Genomic DNA, 21,858 nt, shown 5'->3' with positions numbered 1-21,858 from the left:
TCTCATAAAGATGACTATAAACCAAAGCTAGTCAAAACACACACAGGACTAGAGAGAAGGCTCAGTGCTGAGAAATGCTTGCTATGTAAACATGCAGACCCCAGCATGAATTCCCAGCACCCAAGAAGAAGCTGAGCATAGCTGCACGTATCTGCCTATAGCCACAGTGCTGTTGGGGAAATGGACACAAGAGGCTTGCTGCAGCTTGCTGGTTGTCAGACTAGCTACGGGTTCACTGGGGAACCCTCTTTTAAAAGTATACAGTGGAGAATGATAAAGGAGGAGACTTGATATCACTCTCTGGCCTCTACATAAATACACATACTTGCCTACACGCATGTGTACAAACACATACACAGTCACACATACATGTGCAGTCACATAAAGAAAGAAGGCCAATAATAAAGGGCACAACTCATCAAGAAGATACAACAACCAAAAGTATATTCACATCAAACCTCAGGGCTCCCAATTTCATAAAACAAATATTAATGGACAGAAAAGGTCAGAGACACCCTCATACAATAGCAGTTGGTGGTTTCAATATACTATTCTCATTTTTAGATAGGTCATCCAAACAAAGATGGGCAAAGAAACCCCACAGTTAAATTATACCATAGGTCAAAGGACTTAATAGAAGTATACAGAACATTCTGTTTAACAGAAACAGAATATATATTCTTCTCAGCAGTCATGAAACCTTCTCTAGGGCCTTCCCAGCCCAAATCAAGACTTAACGAATACAAAAATAACTGGATTTTTTAATCTTATCAAATCATAAAGGAATAAAGGTAGAAATCAATGCAGCAAGAGAAACTACAGAAACAACACAAATAGGTGGAGACTGAGCAAAACACCTTTGAATGACTGACGGGAAGGTCACTGACAAAATTGGCAAGGAAATTAAAAGTCCCTAGAATCAGATAAAAGTGGAAGTACAACTTGCCAGGACCTTTGGACACTGCTAAAGCAATTCTAAGAAGAAAGTTTTAGCTATGAGTGTTCATATTCTTTTTAAAACCAGGTGATGCCAAATAAACAACCTAATGATGTACCTCCAGCTCTTCAAAGATCAGGAGCAAGTTAAGCACAAAACCAGACAAGGGCCAAAAGGACTGAGGTGGTAACTAAAAAATTAATACATAGAATCAACCAGAATTTGTTCTTCAAAGACACAAACAAGACTAACAAACCCCTAGCCAAACTAACAAAAAGAAAGGGGCAGCAGAAAACCCAAGATACTATAACTAAAGAAGAAAAGGGGAGGCTACTTCAGACACCAATGAAATCTAGAGAATCATTGGGAAATACTGTGAACACTCACATCAAAGCCCTGGAAAATCTAAAAGAAATGGATATATTTCCAGGCACATATGATCTACCAAGTGAAATCAAGAGGATGTAAAGAAGTGAAACAGAGTCATAAAAATCAACAAAACTGAACCAGTATTAAAACATTTCCCAGTTAAGGGTCCATAGGAGTTACCACCAAATTCTACCAGATCTTTGAAGACAAGCTAAGGTGAGTTAAGAGGTCACCTACAACAGCAAGAAGCACCGCCTCCTTAGGGTGGGGCCTTATAGCCCAAGGTCATGGGTGGAGCAAATACCACTACAGGTGAGTAATCCTCAAACTGTTCTGTGGCATAGTAAGGGAAGTAACAATATCAATGAAGTTGTTTAATGAAGGCAACACCACCCTAACACCAAGCCACAGACACACACACACACACACACACACACACACACACACACACACACACACCTTGACCAATTTCCCAAATGAACACAGATGCAAAAGTTCTCAATGAAATTCTTGCATGCCAAATTAAAGAACACATTAATTAATACCACATTCCACTACCACGTTGGTTCCACTCCAATGTATGCAAATGAGCAGACCTAAGGGCAAAGTATATAATCATCACCGTAGCTGTGGAAAAGACATCTGACAAAGTTCAACATCTGTTTGTGATAAAGGCCCTGAAAAAATGAGAGATAGAAGGAAAATACCTCACTACAATAAAGGCTATATACAACAAACCTACAGTTAACATTATAGTAAATGGGAGAAAACTGAAATAATTTCCTCCAAAGTCGGGGATAGGATAAGGATGCTCACTGTCTCCACTTTATCTAGTATAAATGCTTCAGGTCTAGCTCAAGCAGTGAGGCCAGAGAAAGGAAAATGGGGACACAAATAGGAAATCAAGAAACTAAATTATTACTATTTGCAGATGATTCTATTCTACACCCTAAGACATGACAGACTGTGAGAAAACTCCCAGAAATGCATACATTTTCATCAGCAGGATTAAAAAAAATCAACATACCCAAATCAGTAGTGTTTCCATATATCAATAGAAAACTTGCCAAGAAAGAAATCAGACAGAGGAAAAAAAAAAACCCAAAGAACAAAAACAACAACAAAAATTATTTGTAATAGATTTTAAAAAATCCATCAGTAAATCTAAGCAAGCAAGTGAAAGATCCCTACCATGGGAATTTAAAACACTGAAGAAAGAAATTGAAGAAGACATTAGAAATCAGAAAGACCTCTCATGTTCATGGATGGGAAGAATTAATATTGTGAGGATGGCTATGTCACAGAAAGCCAGCTACAGAGTCAGCACAACCCCCATAGAAACCCAGACCTGGGAGGAAAAAAAAGATTCTAAGTTGTACACTGAAGCACAAATGACGTAAATACCCAAAGCAATCTCTATCATCACAAAACCCGACCTCAAATTATACCGAAGAGCCACAGTGACGGAGATAACACAGTTCTGGTACAAAGCAGACACGCAGGTCAATAGAACACAGAAGCCAGGCTTAAATCCTCCCATCCACAGAAACCTAATTTTTGACAAAGGTTAAAAAAAAAACAAAACATACATCTGAAAAACAACAGCCTGGTGATAGAAAAACAGGTAGAATGAAAGTAGATCCATATCTCACTCTGCGCGCGCGCGCACACACACACACACACACACACACACACACATCAATTCAAAATGGATCAAAGACTTTTATACAAGACCAAAAGTCTGAAATTGCTAGCAAAATTATGGAGAATAACACTTTGAGGTACAGGCACCAACAAGGACTTTCTGAACAGGATTCAATAGCACAGGAAATCATTTCAGGAGCTGGCATGAGGGATTACATGCAATTAAGAAGTCTCTACTCAGTAAAGGAAACACTCACCAGCATGAAGAGACAGTTTATAAAACAGGAAAAAACTCTTTGCCAACTGCACAGCACATGGGGGATTAATATCAAGGTCTATAAAAAACCGCAAACATTAAACATTAAAAAGCACCCAATCAATAAGTGTAGTAGTGAACTGACTAGTCAGTTCTCAAAAGAAGAAATACAAAATGGCCAATCAATATTCTAAAAGGTGTTCACCATCCTTCGCCTTTAGGGAAATGCAAATAAAACCTTCAACGAGGTCTCACCTCACCCCAATCAGAATAGCTATCACCAAGAAAGAGCAAAGAAAAAAACACAACCCAATAATAGATTCTAGTGAGGATGTACAGAAAGAGGGACCTTTATGATGATGCCCAGGGGAATGTAAAATTACGCAACACTGTGGAAAAAAAAATCAATCTCAAAGGTTCTCAAAAAGCTTAAATTAGGTCAAATGCAGGACCCAGGTAGACCACTCTCTTAGTCTGTACTGGAAAGCCTCTAAGTCAACGTACCACAGAGAAGCCTACACATTTGTGTCTGCTGCTGCACTTCTCACAGGAGCAACAAAACTGGACCAGTTGAGATTTCTGCCGACAGATGAATGGATAACAGGAACATGGCACATATCCTCAATGGAATGTTTTCAAACATAACATGAAATTTTGACATTTGCACAAAATGGATGGGACACAAAATCATTAAGTTAAGCAAAATAAGCCAGGCTAAGAAAGCGAAGTATATATTTTCTCTCATATGTAAAACTTAGGCTTAAAGGTGTGCATGCATGTGTGCATGTGGTGTATCTGTGTATAGGTCATGGAACTAGGAAGGGAAATCATTCGAGGGGAGGAAGGTTCCATAAAAACACAAGACAGACTCTCTGCTGGTCCAGACGGACAGGAGGGCAATGGGAATGAGGACAGTTAGAACAGCATACAATGACATGTACGGACGAAGATGCAATGAGTTCCACTCATACATTAACTTAAATAATCTAGGGCTGGAGAGATGGCTCAGAGGTTAAGAGCACCGACTGCTCTTCCAGAGGTCCTGAGTTCAATTCCCAGCACCCACATGGTGGCTCACAACCATCTGTAATGAAATCTGGCACCCTCTTCTGTATACATAATAAATAAATAAATCTTTTAAAAAATAATCTAAGAAATTTTAATTTTCCTTTTTAAATACAAAGACTTGAGGCTGCAAGACAGAGGTAGGGCTACTTCCCAGATATAGCTACAGCTTAAACCTGCTTGGTCTCTAGCTCTACCCTCCCCACACTGAGCTTGGCGGCTAATCAAGTTCCTTGTACCCTTGTATCTGGCAGGTAGGCCAGTGCTTAGTAGGCTGTCCATATTCACTGGGTTTCCTGCTGAGTAACAAGGTTCTGCTCACACCCACTCAACCACTGATGCCCCTTTTGCAGCCAAAGCAGAAGCAGCAGCTAGAAAGGATTTTAACAGCATGACTTCTGGAAGCTCCTGATCTACACACCTACAGGAAAAATGCCTGCATCAACTAGATGTAAGCAATAGTTGCAAGGTGGGGTTGTCACCAAAACTAGCAAATGTGTCACATTAAAGTACTGCGTGGATTCCCGTCCCTACTCGTTTTACTAAATGGGACTACTGTCACAAGTGGAATAATAGACACTTAAGTCAAAACACCTTCCAGACTAGCAAGTCCCATTCTAACCACACACAAGATCTACCCCTCGACCCTCGACGCCCTGGACTTGATCCAGCACCGCCAGCCTTTTGCCATCGTGTCTGACAAGGCAAAGATTTCAACACATGACCTCATGATTGTATTTCAAGCCATCAATTACTTATATTCGCTGCTGTAGGTGGTGAGCTCACTGTCGTTGTGTGTCCACTTGAATTCCAGAGGCCAGCTCCCTTCAGCCAGGCAGGTGAGGACAAGGCGGTTCCCTTCCAGGTGGATCTGTGGCAGGCCTGGCTCTGTCTTGAAATACGGTGCAACATCATCTGAGATATTCAAAGAACAGAAAGAACGGAGAAAGAGTAATGAAGCGAAGATGAAAATAACCCTATTCGATCGATAAATCTACATAAACGATAAATCAATTATACGAACAGTTCTAATGCTCAACAGTAGAGATGAAGGCTGTGTAGCCCAATTAAGTAGCAAATAATCCCTGATACACTAGGAAAAAGCAGCAGCCTAGGAGATACTTCAAAATGCCAAAGGGTCCATGAAATTGTCACAAGTCCCTCCTCTTTAGAATTAATGTCAGTCTATTAAAGGGACACACCAGAACATCCCTGCTTGTACAAGACACTGAATTCATTGTTTTATTTATTTCATTATTTTTGTGTGTATGTGTAGTATCTATGCACATGCACTTGTGTTCCCATGTGTGAGGGCACACATATGTGATGTTTGTCAGATGTCTTCCTCAATGGCTCTTCACCTTAGTCTGACATGGTCTCCTCTGTGAATTCACATTTCAGTGGGCTCTGCTAATCTAACACACAGGTTTCTGTGGAGACCATTTGACTCTACCTACTGTGTGCTGGGTCAAATGAAGTGCTACTATGACCTAGGGTTTATGCCTTAGTTCCTGCCCAGCCTTCCCCCAATGATGGACTATTATCAGAACCAGTAAGCCAAATAGACCTTCTTCCCCCAGTTGCTTTTGGTCACAGTGTTTTATCACAGCAATAATCTGTCTGTAGACTATCAATGGGGATGCGGCTCAGTGGTAGAATGCTTGCCTAGAACTCCCCAGCGAGGGGCAAATCCTATAGTGAAGGACTGGGGTATGGCTGAGTGGTAGATCATTTGCCTAAAAAAATCCCCCCAGTGAGGGGCTGCCGCATGCCCTGCCTAGAATCCCCCAGTGAGGGGCTAGGGTGTGGCTCAGTGGTAGAACACCTGCCTAGAATCCCCCAGTGAGGGGCTGGGGTGTGGCTCAGTGGTAGAGCACCTGCCTAGAATCCCCCAGTGAGGGGCTGGGGTGTGGCTCAGTGGTAGAGCACCTGCCTAGAATCCCCCAGTGAGGGGCTGGGGTGTGGCTCAGTGGTAGAGTGCTTTCCTCACATGGCCCAGTTCTGACTTCAACCCCTGGCCACAATAAACAAACAAATGTGCATTGATCCTATGGAATAGACCCTGCAGCAGCATTGGGAATATGAAGAGAGAGTAAGACATTGTCACTTTCCCTTCTTTGGGCTGATGTAGATCTCATGCAGGAATATAAACAGCCAACTGTAGGGAGCTGTAATGAAACATGTCACTCAATGTCAGGAGGAGCCACTAATCCAGGTCCTGTTGGGAGAGTCCCACCTGTTTTTGCTCTGAGCTGCTTCTTAAGTGCATCCTCGGGTTCTGATTGTCAACTGTGTGTCCAATTTCCCTTTCTGCTATGTACTTCAGCCCAAATCATCCACTCCTATGACCCAAACAGTGTAATAAAGCCGAATTGCAATAGATATAACTCTGATACCTTGGGGTTCACTGAGCCACAGGCTTTATTAATGGCCTGCCATTTGCTCTCTCTTTAACAATAGAAAAAGAAATGCCACTTCATAGGGTTCCAGTGTCCTACATGCATGCCTCATAAAAAATACATCTTTTTGAAAGAAAAAAAGCTTTAAGATACAAGCTCAAGAATGTGAATTTGTGACTACACCTGACAGAGCATCATCAATTTAACATACTATACAATGGCTTGGAATTTAAATGACACCGCAGTTCGATTCTTCACAGAATTCACAGGTAACTACACACACCTCTACTATGAACAAATTACTATGCTCGGTACTGCAATCAAGTAGGAAAATCCTTCATAAGGAATAGCTTTATACACTTGGCAAGCAAATATCTTGTGATCTAAATGGCCATAGAATGGTAGTTAGCCCAGAGACCGGCCATTTATTACAAGGAGAAGGGAAAAGCACACATTGTCAAGGCCCTGGAATTTTAAGTATCTGAATTAAAATTATCACCACAAATATTTTAGCACAGCCAGCATGGAGAATAAGTTACCCCTCAAAGACTAGTGGTCTTTCCCACAGAAAAGCATACACTTGAACTTGAATTTAAAGAGGGCATGAAGGTAGCCAAACATGGATTAGAAAGGCTATATATAACATGTTCACCCATCACCATCTTAGAGCACTGTGGCCCCATAGCCATGGCAACTAACTGAAGGGACCAAAATAAGAGGTAGCTGGGTGTATGGTAATACTAATTGAGCTACTGACCCTCATAAGTAGAAGGTAGAGGAGTGTCAAGGACATCATCTGGGACTGCTGCTGTCCTTACTTCCTGCTCCCCTCACATGGAAGTAATCTTAAGAGATACTAGAGAATGTTAAAATGGAACCACACTGGAAGAGACACCCAGATGCAGCTTCCATGAGGCTCTCATCTGCAATGGGGTGGGGTATTACGGGTATCTGGCTGTTTTGAGGTCACTCATGCTCTGAAAGGCCCATCAACTCACTGTGGAAAAAGAACTTTGATGTATCAATGGTGCCCTATCTATGGTGAACAGATGTTTGCTCATCTCCTCAGGAGAAGCTAATGCAACAGATGGATCTCTATGCAGGGGTGCACAGATCCCCACAAAAGTATGTGATCCCTTTGTAGTTTATATGGGCAGAAAAATGCCTGCAAAGATACACCAGGAAAAGAAAATGAGTGAATTACCCAAAAGATATTCATGAGACTCTCACTTGAGGAAATACCAAAGGTCCATCCACTGGTCTTTAGGAGCATGGAAACATCCCAAATATACCCACCAGACCCTCCTTCTCCCCGAAGAAAATGTGCTGAGTGTATGACTACTTCTGTATGCTGACAATAAGCTCACTAAGCTCCTGTTCCTGGGATGAAGAACCATGGAAAACCATGAAATTTCCATTTTCACATACTTTTAAATAGAACGTAAATCATTTATGAAACAGAGAGTCTCATTTGTCTGCATGACACAGATTTAAGGTCCATTCAAAGGAGAGGACCAGACTTAATGTTCTCTCAAATCAACATCATAATTTTATGACGTCCAAGTCACTTCCCCAAATGGACTTTTAAGGTTTTTAGATAAATGCAAATGGATTTAACTTTACCTGTCCAATGCAAAGATAATCTTCTCATCTAGAAGGGGACTATGACCGTATGACAGTAGAAATAGTTGCCATGGCGAGGACACGGGTACAAGAAGCCAAGGCTGAGAGTTGTCTTGTGGCTCCACTTCCTGCACACAGACAGGGCATCTTCCTGGGTATTTTAATTATGCACTCCACTACAGAAAATGTAAAAGCTATCAGAAACCTTTAAGGGCAGAACGGATAGGAAGCAACCACTGGGTACTAATAATATCACTTGTCTAGCTATTCACATAACTGTTGCTGAGAATCCAGCTAAGACCGGGCCTTCCTTATTACTTGTTTTTATCTATCATCCCTGTGTATGTAGATGGTGTGCGGGTGTGCATGTGCCATAACAGTTCAGAAAACAACTTTGTAGAGTCAGTTCTCTCCTTGCAGTTTTACCTGGGGCCTGGGGAGCAAATACAGGTATTCAGGCTTGCACACCATGTGCTTTTTACCGGCTGAGCCATCTTGTGAGCCCTCCATCTTTGTGGGGGCAGGGAAGTATCTTGCTGATTAGGCAAGACTGGCTGGCCAGGGAGCTCCAGGAACCCTCCTGTCATCCCTTCTTCAGCAATGGGGTCACTAGTGCACCATCATGCCCAGCTTTTACGTGGATGTTGCGGACCGCATTCTAGTCCTCTTGCTTGTGCAGCAGGCATGTTACACACTGAGCCATCCTCTGGCCCTGCTTCTCCATTTTAAAGACATAATTAATGAAGAATGACAGTCGACTTCCACTTAGCAAAAAAAGCAACCATGCCACAAACCAGGAAGTCCCAGGCAGGCAAACCCCACCTGTACCTGTTCCGGTACAGTGAGATGGCGTTTATGAAGCACCTGCAATCAGCCCCATCAATCAGCAGGGGTCCAGCAGGAAGGACCCTGATCATGGCATGAATGGGCAATCAGACTAAGCAGGACCTTTCATTACTGAATTCCACTCTGCCACAGCAAAATTCCCCAGGGCAACCAACTGTTCCATTAAACCACTAATCTTCCTTTAAAGGTTCCTTTATATCAAATCCCAACATTTTCATGCCCCGAGCTTATGAATTTGCCACTCACAGAAAATTTTACTTTTTTTTTTTTCAAATTCCAGAGAGAAACAAAAGCATGGGGCGTAATGGATCACCTCTGAAGTAGGCTGGAGAGCGTGGGTAGAAGATCCTGTTCTGGTGGACTCAGCCATTTCCAGCTCTGCTGCCAGCAGTGCATTAGGCACACACAGGGAGGCCAAGAGTTTAATCTCACCAAATAACATGCTTTCCTCATAACAGGAATATTCATATTTTTAAAGAAAACAATTATGCATTTAAAACATGCTCCTGAGGTAAAACCTAAATGTATTATTAAGTAATTCTGTACTGTGGTTAAGTCCACAGATACACAAGGTCACAGTGTGATTGCTGTAAGTAGACCCTGATGTTTGAGGAACAAAATCCATACACCTGAGGATGAGGCAATTCAAATGCACTTCCTTTGACCACCTTTGTGGGTAGAGGTAGCCCGGGAGGGGAAGAGAAGAATCAGTGTTGCACAATGATCAAACTAGGTAATTATCACACCATAAAGATCTAGCAGCTGAGTGGGACAAGAGAGGTAATGGGGTGACCAGGATCAGATATAGTATATGCATATAATTAGCCTAAGTACTAAAACAAAAACATAGAAACAGAACTGGTCCTACATCGCAGCTAATTTCCAGGCTCCGTGCTCTTAGATAATCACAAATACTTATATTTTGGGGAGAAGAGACAAGCAAGTGTGGTTACAGCACAAATCTTAACAGGTCTTATTAATAAAAACAAACCTGAAGCCAGGTATTGGGGTGAATGCTGGAAGATCAGAGAAGCAGAACAAGCCACAGCCACCTCGCCTTGCCAATTCCTCAGCTGATCCTGATCCTGTTTCCTCAAACTGGAAGCCTCTGAGTCCTCATTCAGAATGAATCTCAGCTGAACTGCTGCTAGAATCCTAAAAGCTTAACCAGCTCTAGTTCCTGGTTTTAATCCTGGGATTAAAGGCATGAGTCACCATGCCTGGCTGTTTCCAGTGTGGCCTTGAACTCACAGAAATCCGGACAGATCTCTGCCTTTGGAATGCTAGGTTAAAGGTGTGTGTGCCATAATTTTCTGGCCTCTATATCTAGTGGCTGTTCTGTTCTCTGACCCCAGATAAGTTTATTAGGATGCACAATATATTGGGGAACACAACATCACCACACGTGGTCCCTCCTTTGATTATATTATTCAGATCAGGAAAATCATCCAACATCTGCCTATGTCAGTTTATTTATTCCCACTCACACTTGAAAAAATAATAAGTGAGAATTAGAAAGTTCTAAGGGGGAAAAAAACAGAAGCAGTATCTACTACTGAACACACAAACACAAACATCATCAAAAGAAATCATCCAGCCGGGCAGTGATGGCACATACCTTTCATCCCAGAACTCAGTGAGGCAGAGGCAGGAGGATCTCTGTGAGTTCAAGGACACCCTGCTCTACAGACTGAGTTCCAGGACAGCACCAAAGCTACACAGATAAACCCTGTCTCGAAAAACAAAACAAAACAAAACAAAACAAAAACAACCAAACAACAACAACAAAAGGACCATCCAAGCTGGGCGTGGTGTCACACATCTGTAATCCCAGCACAAAGGAAACTTAGTAGGTCATGACTATAAGGCCAGCCAGCACTACATGGCAAGATCATGTCTTAAAAAATAAACAAAACCCTCAAATAAAACATAAAACCCTACAGCAATGTATTCTGATGACTACAAAACAGAAGAATACGGTATGCTTTTCAAGTTGCTGTCTGATAAGCATAGCCAATGGGGGGCAACCACAAGGTGAGGCTAGCTCATGGTATGCCCCTCTGTTGGTACCCTGGAGTGTTTCTAACCACCATGAGAAGGCCCCATAGGCCATCCCAGCACGACACAGAAGCAGAGAACAAAGTTCTGAATGCTCACGATTGTTCCAGTTACAAGGCTACAAACACTTTCATTCCCAAGCATGACTGAGTATGCTGGCTGCTAGGAGCTGGGGATGTAGCTGGCTCCAAGCCAATGAGCTCACAGTCTAGAAAGGAGGCTAGCAAACAAGCCAAGAACATCCCAGGAGACAGCTGAGGTATGGAGCTGGTGCTGAGCTCAGCAGGGAACACAGCTGAGGTCCTCCCCACACCAAGGTCTTAGCATCCCAGGAAGGCTAGGACCCGGAGGGGTACAGACACCAGAGGAACTAGCAGGCCCAGTCACAGAGAGCTGTGGCTCAGTGAGCTCTCTGATGATAGGTTTATGGCATTGCTTGCTACTTACTTAGCTACATAGTGGCTTTCAACAGCTCTTGAAGGCTTTTAAAAGAACTTTTTTCTGTGTCACCCTTAGTGATAAATGAGAATTTTGTGTCTAGAGGTTAGGGGAGACTGCCCACCCCCGTGTGTGTGTGTGTGTGTGTGTGTGTGTGTGTGTGTGTGTGTGTGTGTACACACGTTCATGTGGAGGGCAGATATCTACACTGAGTGTCTTCCTCAACCGTTTTCCATCTTACTTTTGGGGGCAGTGTCTCTCAGTGTACCAGGAGCTCAGATTCTACATTATCCAGCACCTGCACTTTTCAATGGGAACTGGGAATCTAAGCACAGGCCCTCTTACTGACGTGCTGATTCACACTTTCCTGACCCATCTATCTCCTTAGCACTTAACAAATGAGGATTTCTCTGACAAGTGCTTCAAGATTCTAACTAAGAAACAGACCTGGGAGCCAACTTGCTGGTTGCTTGTGCTTGATTCATCTGTGATATATGAGCAGTGTTACAGGGCACCTCTGGAGAGACCCAGAGGACATCCCAGAACACCAGGCAGTGACTGCCAAGTCTGGTTTGGGATAAAGTCTGGGGACTAGGGTACCAGGGATCTGGAGCATATTATAAGATCCAATAGCAGGCAGACTAGACTGTTGGCCCTTCTCCCATTACTCCGCCCTCCTCTATTTTCTGAGGGGACATAAACAGAAGGGACAAGCTGCAGGTCAAAGCTGTATTGCAGGCTGAGGGGAGAGCTCCTCAAGAAAAGGCTACAAGCACAGGGACCTGAATTCACATGGAGTCCCACATCTGAAAAGCCATATGCAAAGGCAACTTTCCACAGCTGGTAAAGACGGAGCTAGGAGGAAGCCCCAGCCAGTCTGGCTCCAGAGCTGGCATGCTCAGACACCGTACTAACAACGAGGTGCCTCAGAATCTTGGAGATGGAGACTACAGGAAAGTCAATGTGCATTATCGACAGGAATATTATCGGTTCTTACATTAAACAGCCCCCAGCAGAAACCAGGACCAATGAGAATGAGGAGCCTCAGACTCCCGCTTTTTCTCGAGGAATTGGGGTTTAGGGAGGTGGCTTAGTCAGTAAAGTGACTACTGGGCAAATATGAGGAATAAGTGTAGAGCCCCAGAACCCATGTAAAAGAGCCTGGCATGACGTTACACAAATGTATTTATTCCTGCACCAAGAAGCTGGAGTCGGGAATCAATCCCTGGGGCTTGCTGTTAGGCCAGCCTAGACCAACTGATGAGCTCCATGATAGGGAGGAACCCACTCTCAAAAAACAAGGTGGGTGCCTCTTGAGGTACCGGTAGATGAGCATGCCCTCCAGCCTCTACTTATGCACACATGTGCTTGTGTATGTGCATGCACATAGATCTACACACACACAAAAGCTTACACTGAATGTCCCTACATCTCTATAATGTTTCCATAAAGCTTGGTGTTCAGAAGTTTGTTTAACAAGTGTGGCACTTCCTCGTGGCTGGACCACAGCATCTTCTGGATACTTGGATCTGAATGTGAGCATGGGGAACATAGGAGCCCCCTGGGATTTCTAGCGCACAGAACTAAACACAGCTTGCTGAGGCATCCAGCTGCTGGGGAAGTCAAGCTGATGATCTGCGTTTTCTGAAATCAATGTGAATTAATGGCATATTTAAGGAACTCACGGGGTGAACCTAACCCTTCCAATATTTCCCCCTAAGAAACTTCTCAAGCTTTTGGTGAGATGAATCCAGAGCTGAAGCTGATGGGGGAAACATAAACGGGGTATTTATGTACCACATTCACGCTGCACTGCGCTAATCTATTTCAGCATATAAATTAATAACAAGAAGAGACAGTGGGGCAGAAGCAATTCCCCATTCCTCCAAGCTGAAATAAGCTTCCAGCTTTTCCAGTATTTTATACTTCAAAGTAGAAGTGTGCTATATTGTCATTTCTACCATTTGTAGTGAGAAAGTATGACCCAAAACAAATAGTAAACAAGAATAAAGGTATCAGAAATAACCAGCATTTCTTCCAAAGAGTCTTTCACGTAAACCTAAAGGTCCAATTATGATTAAATACAAAGCCAAAAGGTCCAAGAAAAGAAACCAGCTATGATTTACCTTCTTCGATTAGATGTTTGCCTGTGAGCGTATGATGTGTATTTAGTCACATGAACTCTGGGGCTCAAAAGTAGCTAACAGATAGAGATTTTCTCAGACCAGGAGAAAACATATGAAAGCAATTCCCCAGCACTTCGGTTCTGCCGGAAGAAGCAGAGACTACAGTAAGAGGGCAAGCATGACTTGGTCAAGGAGTGTTCCCATATCATGGCTGCTGACGGCAAGACTCTGCAAAGCTGAATTCGATCTCAGTTCTTCCACTCAGGAGCTCTGGGCTCTTGAGTGACCCACTGATCCTCCTATGCTGAATGCTTTCCAGTCCACAAAATACAAAACCCAACTTCATTAAGAGCGGCGAACCTTTTAGCTTCTAGATCCCATTGTAATTTCCATAGAAAATTATGGGGTGGCCTTAAAGTCTCACTCGAGTGAGTTATTTACTTGTACATTTGTGGTTTTTAGAATATGAAGTGCTGAGCGTTCACGGTGCTTATTCATTCATTCAAAAACAGTAGCACCACAGTCGTTAAAGGGTAACACAGAAGGTGTGCTTGTGGGAAATGTATTACCCCCAGACAAAAAATGTGAAAAGTGGCATCTGCTCAGGTATTTTCAGCATATCTCAATAAAAGACATTAGATGCTCACATATCCTTTGCAGTGAGGCTCTGTAAGACATTGCTTCATTTGAAGGATCTGAATAAAACACGGACTGAAGATCTGCAGTTGGGAAAGGGCACCCATGTTGACACTGGAACCCAATGAACAGGGTCAGTCCCTGGACACCTCTCCGGTGAACCGCCACCAAGGGGGTGTCGAGACACTGTTACATTAGAATCCTTCCATCCTGCTTGTCCTCTAACCTTCTACACTCTCGACCTTGTTGGTTCACTGCGTTTCTCAGTCTTCCAAATGTTAACACGTGTCATTAGACAGTGTAAGAAATACCATGTTAATACAGCTCCTACCTTGCCGAGTCTTTAAATAATGAGAAATGTCAGGCTCATAGTGGCACAGGCGAGAGTTCAGAAATTCTCACCTTTTTTTTTTTTTAACTTAAGAGCTCAGTTTTTATCATGAGCCACAAATATACTGTCAGAGGCCTCCCCATTCCCAACGAAATGGGCTTATTTTTATTCATTTTTTTAAAAGGTGCCAAACACAGAAGTCTGAATTAACATGGTCTGTCTGTCAGTTACAACTTCAAGTGAAAATGAAGAGTTCCAAGAAAAGAGCAAACTGGCTTGGCTGCCAGCTCAGATAACTCCCAAGGACTTCTTGCCTCAAAGCAACCCTCATATATTTGCATGCAGCAGAAGGACTTTATACGTAATTCACCATTGAACAAAGGATATTAAAAAGACATCTATCAGAGTCAAAATTTAATGCAATTAATGATTTTTACTACTCCGTCAAGGATATCCTTAAGAGAGAGAGAATTATTTTTTTTTAAATCATGTTTGAAAAGGAAGAAACATAAGCCAACTGGAATCTGGCTCTGCTGGCTGTCTTGAGCTACCTGTTCAACTGCCAGACATTTCCTCATGATTACTTTTGCTTCACCCACGAAGTCTCAAAGAAAGGAAGAAAGCAAAAGGTCTCTGTGTATTACCAGGGAAGACTTTTAACTTCTTTACATTTCCCTGGCAAAGGTTCTCAGGGCCACCAGAGACCCTTGGTCTTTTAGACCATGGCAGGAGAAGAAGGACATGGAGAGAGGCACCAAAACTAACATCTGAGAAGCCACTTGGCAAAGAAAGACAGGTAACCCCCTCCCATCCAGGCTACAGATATAAATAGAGCATGTGGGGGAAAAAAAACCCTGCCATATACAAGTTCCACGAGGCAGCGTCTAAGTCTCCTGGCTCAGTGTTTCCAAGCTCACGCCTTCCCTAGTCTGCTGCTGTCCTCAGGAGCATCCTCCTTTTTAAAAATAAGCTGTCTCTATTTCCATTACTAACCACCTGTCCCTGGTGTACTTCTTTGTACCAGGGTCTCTGATCCACACAGATAACAGGAACACACTCTGGGAACTGCACTTTATCACGGGATTAAATCAGTAAATTGTTCACAAAGCATTGGACCGCCAGTGGAAGAAGATCTACCTGCTAGCGTCCATTAGAGCAGGGATCCAAGGAACGAAACTGTGTTCTCCTATGGAATGCTGAATCTTGAACTTTATCCAGAACACATTTACTTCTGGCTTTCTAAATAACACACATAAATCAGACTACAGTCTTTTATGTCAATAACTATTAAGTGAGAGAAGTTGTTCCATTTAAAGAAAAACAGGTGTTCCTATTTTCAATTACCCCAGAATTCCAGAGAAGCCTAAATATTGATTTGATTATTTATTCTTTCACTCAACAAATATTTATTAAAGACCTACTAGAATGCCTATGAGATGGGAATACAGATGGAAACTTAAAAACAGAACAGAATAAGAATTCACACCTTTGTGAACTTGTCTTCTAGCGCTGGCGATAAACAGTGAACAAGCAAGGAAAATATATAGGACAGTCTGTCTGGTGCAAGCCTATATCTCTTTTGTACAAATTACTTCATATGTAGCTGATAAATAGGGAGCCGATATGGGTATGAAGCAGAAAGTCACACTGATTTATGCATCATTTCCCCCCAGAATATTAATGCTACAACATTTGCACGGACAAATTTTATCATTTATTAAAGAGTGAGCCTTAGAATTAGGGACACAACCAGTCACAATAGCAGCAGCAGCAGCCACTGCCTGTCTTAAAAGTAAGAGTAATAAAACTGTGTGCTGGTTTTCTGGGGTGGTAGTAGCTGGTTTGCCTGCTGTGGGAACTATAGAACTTTCCACTGCATCATCCTATGGAGAGGTGCTGGGACTGGGGGGTAGATGGATAAGCCAGAAGGCTTTCTTCTTCTTCGTAATTAAAACAGAAAACCAATAAGAAACTTACTTGGACTAATATTTTTTTATCAGTGTCTCGACTGGAAACTTCCATAGGGTTTCTCGTTTTTTTGTGTGTGTGTGTTCATGTATGTGCGTGTGTGTGTGTGTGTGTGTGTGTGTCTGTGTGTGTGTGCGCGCGTGCGCGCACACATGTCTAGACCAGATGTCAACCTCAGATGTCCTTTCTCGTGTACTGTCCACCTTGATTTTTGAGACAGGATCTCTCCCTGCCTGGAACTCACACAGATGGCAAGCTTGGCTGGCTGGTCAGCAAACCCCAGGGAACCACATTTCCTATGTCTCCTCACCGCTGGGATCACAAGCATGGGGGCCGGGCTCTACAACATGAGTTCTAAGACTCAAACTCAGTTCTTAAAGCTTGTATGGCAAAGACTTTATGAAGTAAGCCCTCCCCAGCCCAAGTTCCATAGGTTTTGAATAGCTTGCCCACTTTCTCCCATAAGTCATATTGTGTTAATGTATAATCTTATAGCATATGGAATTATGGTGAACATATATGGAAGAATAAGAGAAACACCTGCATATAATATAATATTATATAATACAATATAATATTATATAACATAACATAACATAACATAACATAACATAACATAACATAACATAACAAACATAACATAACATAATAGTAATACTCTAAAGAGAAAATATGAGAAGAGAGAGGAAGGGATTCGGGGGAATCTTAAATGATGGAGGTAAGATGGCTTCCCTGAGGAATGACATCTGGGTAAAGCACGGAACAGCTGATAAAGCTGGACTCGCAATCAGTGCTTCTGCAGTGACAGAATCCTGCAAGGTCCCCTGGGCAGGTGTGCATCCAGACACTGTAGGAAACTAACGCGGGTGAGGGAAGCAAATGGCTGGGGGAGGAGAGAGGCTTCAAAGTCAAGAAGAAGTGGCCTCTGGGACTCCGAGTTTACAACTGACATTGGAAGCCAACACACACTCCACGCCATGTGCAGATAGATGGTCAACACCCAGTCAGATTCATGCACAAAACAATCAACACCTGGAACGGCACAACCTCAAATCATTAGCTATATATAGAAAAACCTTTGACTTAAAAAACAAAGTTTTGCAAAGATCCGAAGCACACAAATGACATAGCATTGAAAATAATTTAAACAAGTTGTTATGAGATAAGCCTGCAACCTCAGCATGCTGAGAGGCTAAGGTACAGGAGGACTGCAAAATTGAGACCAGCTGGGCTAAGATCCTACCTTGATTAATTAATAATAAATAGCTAAGCAATTTAAAATGTCCTATCCTTAACTCTGCTTTTTTTTTAGTCAAAAACAAAAAACTTAAAAATTTACAAAAGTTCTGACATAATTTTACTTTGAAATATTGTTATGTTTTAAATCACTTGGTAAGCTAAGCTCAATTTGCATAATAATTCCTAGTGAAAATTATTCTGCAAGAAAAAAGGAAATTAATCAGTGGATGACACTCCCAAGTAAGATCGGCAAACGTCTTATCCAAACACGATACAGCCTCAGTGCGTCAGCGCTCCAAGTGCAGTGTTTACTGGGACTATGTGCCTGGTTTTCTTCCCAGGTAGGACAGGATGGGAGCAGCTGACATGCAGACATGGGAAGGTCTTGAGCGGATGAGCTGGGGCTCAGAGCTGCTCACCCAAGACAGAGGACAGTTTTGTTTGTTTGTTTGTTTTCTCAAAAATTTCCCTTTAATAAAATGTTCTTTACTTAAAGCATAAAACAGTCCTACGGATGGTTTGTCTAGTTCCTGAAAGACACAATGCCCCAAACCCCTTCTGGCTTATTTAACTAGACCTTCCAAGGCCAACACAAGACAGGAAGAATGAAGAAATTACTACATAAATATAAATATATTTTCCTTCACATTTTCAGGTGTTCTTAGACAATTTATCAAGACATACCATATTCTGGTCTGAAAAAAGAAAAAAGAAAGAAAAAAGGAAAACCTCCCAAAATTGAAAAGATCTGAACTCATAGATATGCTCTGACTATAACTAATTCAGACTAGTAAAAAATATAAAAAAGACTACAAGAAAATCCCCAAACAACAAGAAACTAAACAATATATGCTTTGGGGGGGGGAGATGAGTAAAAACATCTGACAGGAAATAAAAAATATACTGGATTCATTAAAATGCAATATGTCAAAAAATAATGCGTGATGCAGCTAAGGTAGCATAGACAGGAGAATCGATAGCACACAAAAAAGCTTACGTTACAAAAATGGGGAAATAAAGCCAAATCAACAGCCTAACTTTCTACATCAAAAATGAAAATAAATCCAAAGCAAGATTCAACAGACCCACAATACTGGCTCATCAGAGGGCTGGGGAGACAGAACTGAACGACCAAGTAAGACCCAAAGCGGAGACAAGGCAAGAGGCTCTGCAAGGGAGGAGGCCGGTGTCACTCAAGACCCCATGGCCAGCAGGAGCCGACAGAAAACTTCCAGCGCATAAGGAGACATCTCAGACAACAGGAAATAATTCCACAGTAAACATACAATTCATGGAAAATGGACCAGCCGGGAGAGTTCTGTAACAGGCAAAGAAATGAAGTCCTTTCTCAAAACCTTCTGAATCTATCTACAGAGGGCCCTGTGGGTTCCCTAGAGGTTTCTACTACCAAAAGAGTTATCATTGAACTGTGGGATCTTATCGAGAAAGGGGACAGGAAGGCAGGTGTTCTAGGCCATCCTAGAGTGTCCTACCACCTGCTCTAAAATCCTGACTAAGGCAATTTAAGAAATCATCTAGATGAACTTAGATACAAAAAACCTTCAACCAAAAGACTAGTAAGTTGGAGCTGGCACAGTGGGTAAAGGTACTTGCCACCAAGTCCAAGCTGGCCAAGCTGAATCGGACCCCAAGGATCCATGTGGCAGAAGACGAGAACTACTCTTACCTTTTCCTTTGTCCTCTGATCTCTACACACACACTGTGGCACACCCAAGCTCATCGCCAAGTATATATACTTGATATATATATATACTTGATATATATATACTTGATATATATATACTTGATATTTATATGAAAATAAATAAAACCTTTGAAATTGTCTTATGCTTGCTTTGGCAGCACACATACTAAAATCACAATGAAACAGATCAGCATGGCCTCTTAACAAGAATGAGAGATAAATAAGTGAAGCATTCTATATTGTGCTAAAATGATCAAAACACATATGAAAATCTCAAAGAATTAATAAAAATACTTTGAAATATAATAAGGTTACCTTTAGTTTAAAAATAGTGTTATTTTAAAAAATATATTGACTAACAGAATCCAGTACTGTACCAAAAATGGTATTTCAAGTATGCAAGGCTAGTTCAATATAAAAATTACCTGCTGAATGAATGGGATAAAAGCGTCATTTATCCATTAAATGAAGCAGAAAGAAACTGACACAATTCAACCTTCATGATTTTAAAAAGACAAAGAATCCTCACCAACTGGGAACAACAGGGAATGTCCTTAATGTCATGAAGAACACTGAAAAACCCTATATCTAATCAGTGTTCAAACCTGGATGTCTCATTCCCTGAACTTGATAGTCATTCAAGAATGTCAGCTCGGATCCTTGTATTACAGAAAGACCTGTCCACGGGAAGACAGAAGAGAAGCGTGAATAAAAGACATATTTCAGAAGGAGGAGATAAAAGTACCCTGTTTATAAATGACTCCGGGTTCCATATAGGAGATCCCACAGAAGCTGGAGCACTTAGCCCCCCCCCCCACTACCACACAGATCTGAGGGGCCTGCAGCACAGGGATCAGCACCGTCTAGGTCACCAATATAAACACTGAGCATGCTGAAGACAAGAGATATGCAAAACCACAAATAACACCCCCAACAAGGGAGTACTTAATTTTAAAACTATGACTTGTTGCAAATTATAAAATGCTGATTTCAGAAATCCATAAAGGGGAAAGGGGGCTGAAGAGATGGCTCAGCTGTAAAGAGCACTTTCTATTCTTACAGAGGAATCCTAGCACTCATATAGAGCAGCTCACAACCACCTGTGACTCTAATTCCAGGGGAATTTGACACCCTCTTCTGGCCTACACAAGCACCTGGGCGCGCACACACACACACACACAAATACAAAAATGAAATAAATTGTTTAAAAAAGAAATTTAACTCTCAGGCAATAGGGACAGGCAGATCTCTGAATTTGAGGCCAGCCTGGTCTATAGAGTGAGTTCCAGGATAGCCAGGGCTACACAGAGAAAACTTGTCTTGAAACCCTACCCCTCCATAAAAACAAACAAACAAACAAACAAAACAAAAAAAACAACCTCAATTTAAAGTAAATCTAAATACACAGGAAGACATTCGTGTTCACAGACTAAACGTGTAGATACAGTAAAGTTGTCAAGTCTGTACAACTACACCACAAAAGTTAACAGAACCTTGTTAAAATACCAGCAAGAATTTCCATTGATATGCACAAGGTTATTCTAAAATTTATATGGAAAGGCAAAGGAACTAGGCTATCTAAGACAATTTTGAAAAGGAATAAAATGAGAGAAAATTGCTCCTCCTGATGTGAAGGCTTATTCTACCGCCACAGTAATAAAGCTGGCCTGGTACTGACAGAGGGGTCAAAGAAATAGATTGGGGGGCACAGAAAAGGCCAGACACAAGACAGACAGCCAAGTGACTTCTGACAAGGGTGAAAAGCCCACTCAGGGGAGGAAGGACAGCCTCTAAAATGAAAGCCATTAGAACCAACTTAGAAACTCCGAAGGCAAAAGAACAAAAGTCCTTCTAATCTTCATATGGCACGAAATATCAACTCAAAATGGATCATGGACATGAATGTAAAAACCACAAAACTTTTAGAAAAATAACAAGCATGAAAAGAAAGATCTGGAATGCAGGGCCAGGCATACGGTCTTAGGAGTAGCAGGAAAAGAATGCTACAGATGGGGAGAGATGGCTCAGTGGTTAGGAGCACTTGCTGCTCTTGCAGAGGACTTGAGTTCAATACCCAGCACTCACAACAGATGGTTCACCATCACTTGTAGCTGCATTTTCAGGGGACCTTGACACCCTCTTATGGACTCTGTGGGCCCATACATGTGCATATACATACACACAGACACAAGTTATAATAATTTAAAAATAAAAAACA

General features: G+C 42.0%; 1 protein-coding gene across 1 annotated transcript in view; it reads right to left on the bottom strand.

Moving 5' to 3' along the window:
• The window catches only part of Sdk1 (sidekick cell adhesion molecule 1), a 968,286-nt gene that overhangs the window by 625,473 nt on the left and 320,955 nt on the right, over positions 1-21,858 (bottom strand). The window contains exon 2 of the mRNA XM_006990740.4: positions 5,027-5,186. Within this exon, the coding sequence (XP_006990802.2) occupies positions 5,027-5,186 (160 nt within the window). The remainder of the gene's footprint in view (positions 1-5,026; positions 5,187-21,858) is intronic.

The sequence above is a fragment of the Peromyscus maniculatus genome, chromosome 23, assembly GCF_049852395.1.
Source record: "Peromyscus maniculatus bairdii isolate BWxNUB_F1_BW_parent chromosome 23, HU_Pman_BW_mat_3.1, whole genome shotgun sequence".
Taxonomy (NCBI): Eukaryota; Metazoa; Chordata; class Mammalia; order Rodentia; family Cricetidae; genus Peromyscus; species Peromyscus maniculatus.
The sequence above is the reverse complement of the archived record's forward strand: the minus strand, read 5'-3'. Positions and strand labels throughout refer to the sequence as shown.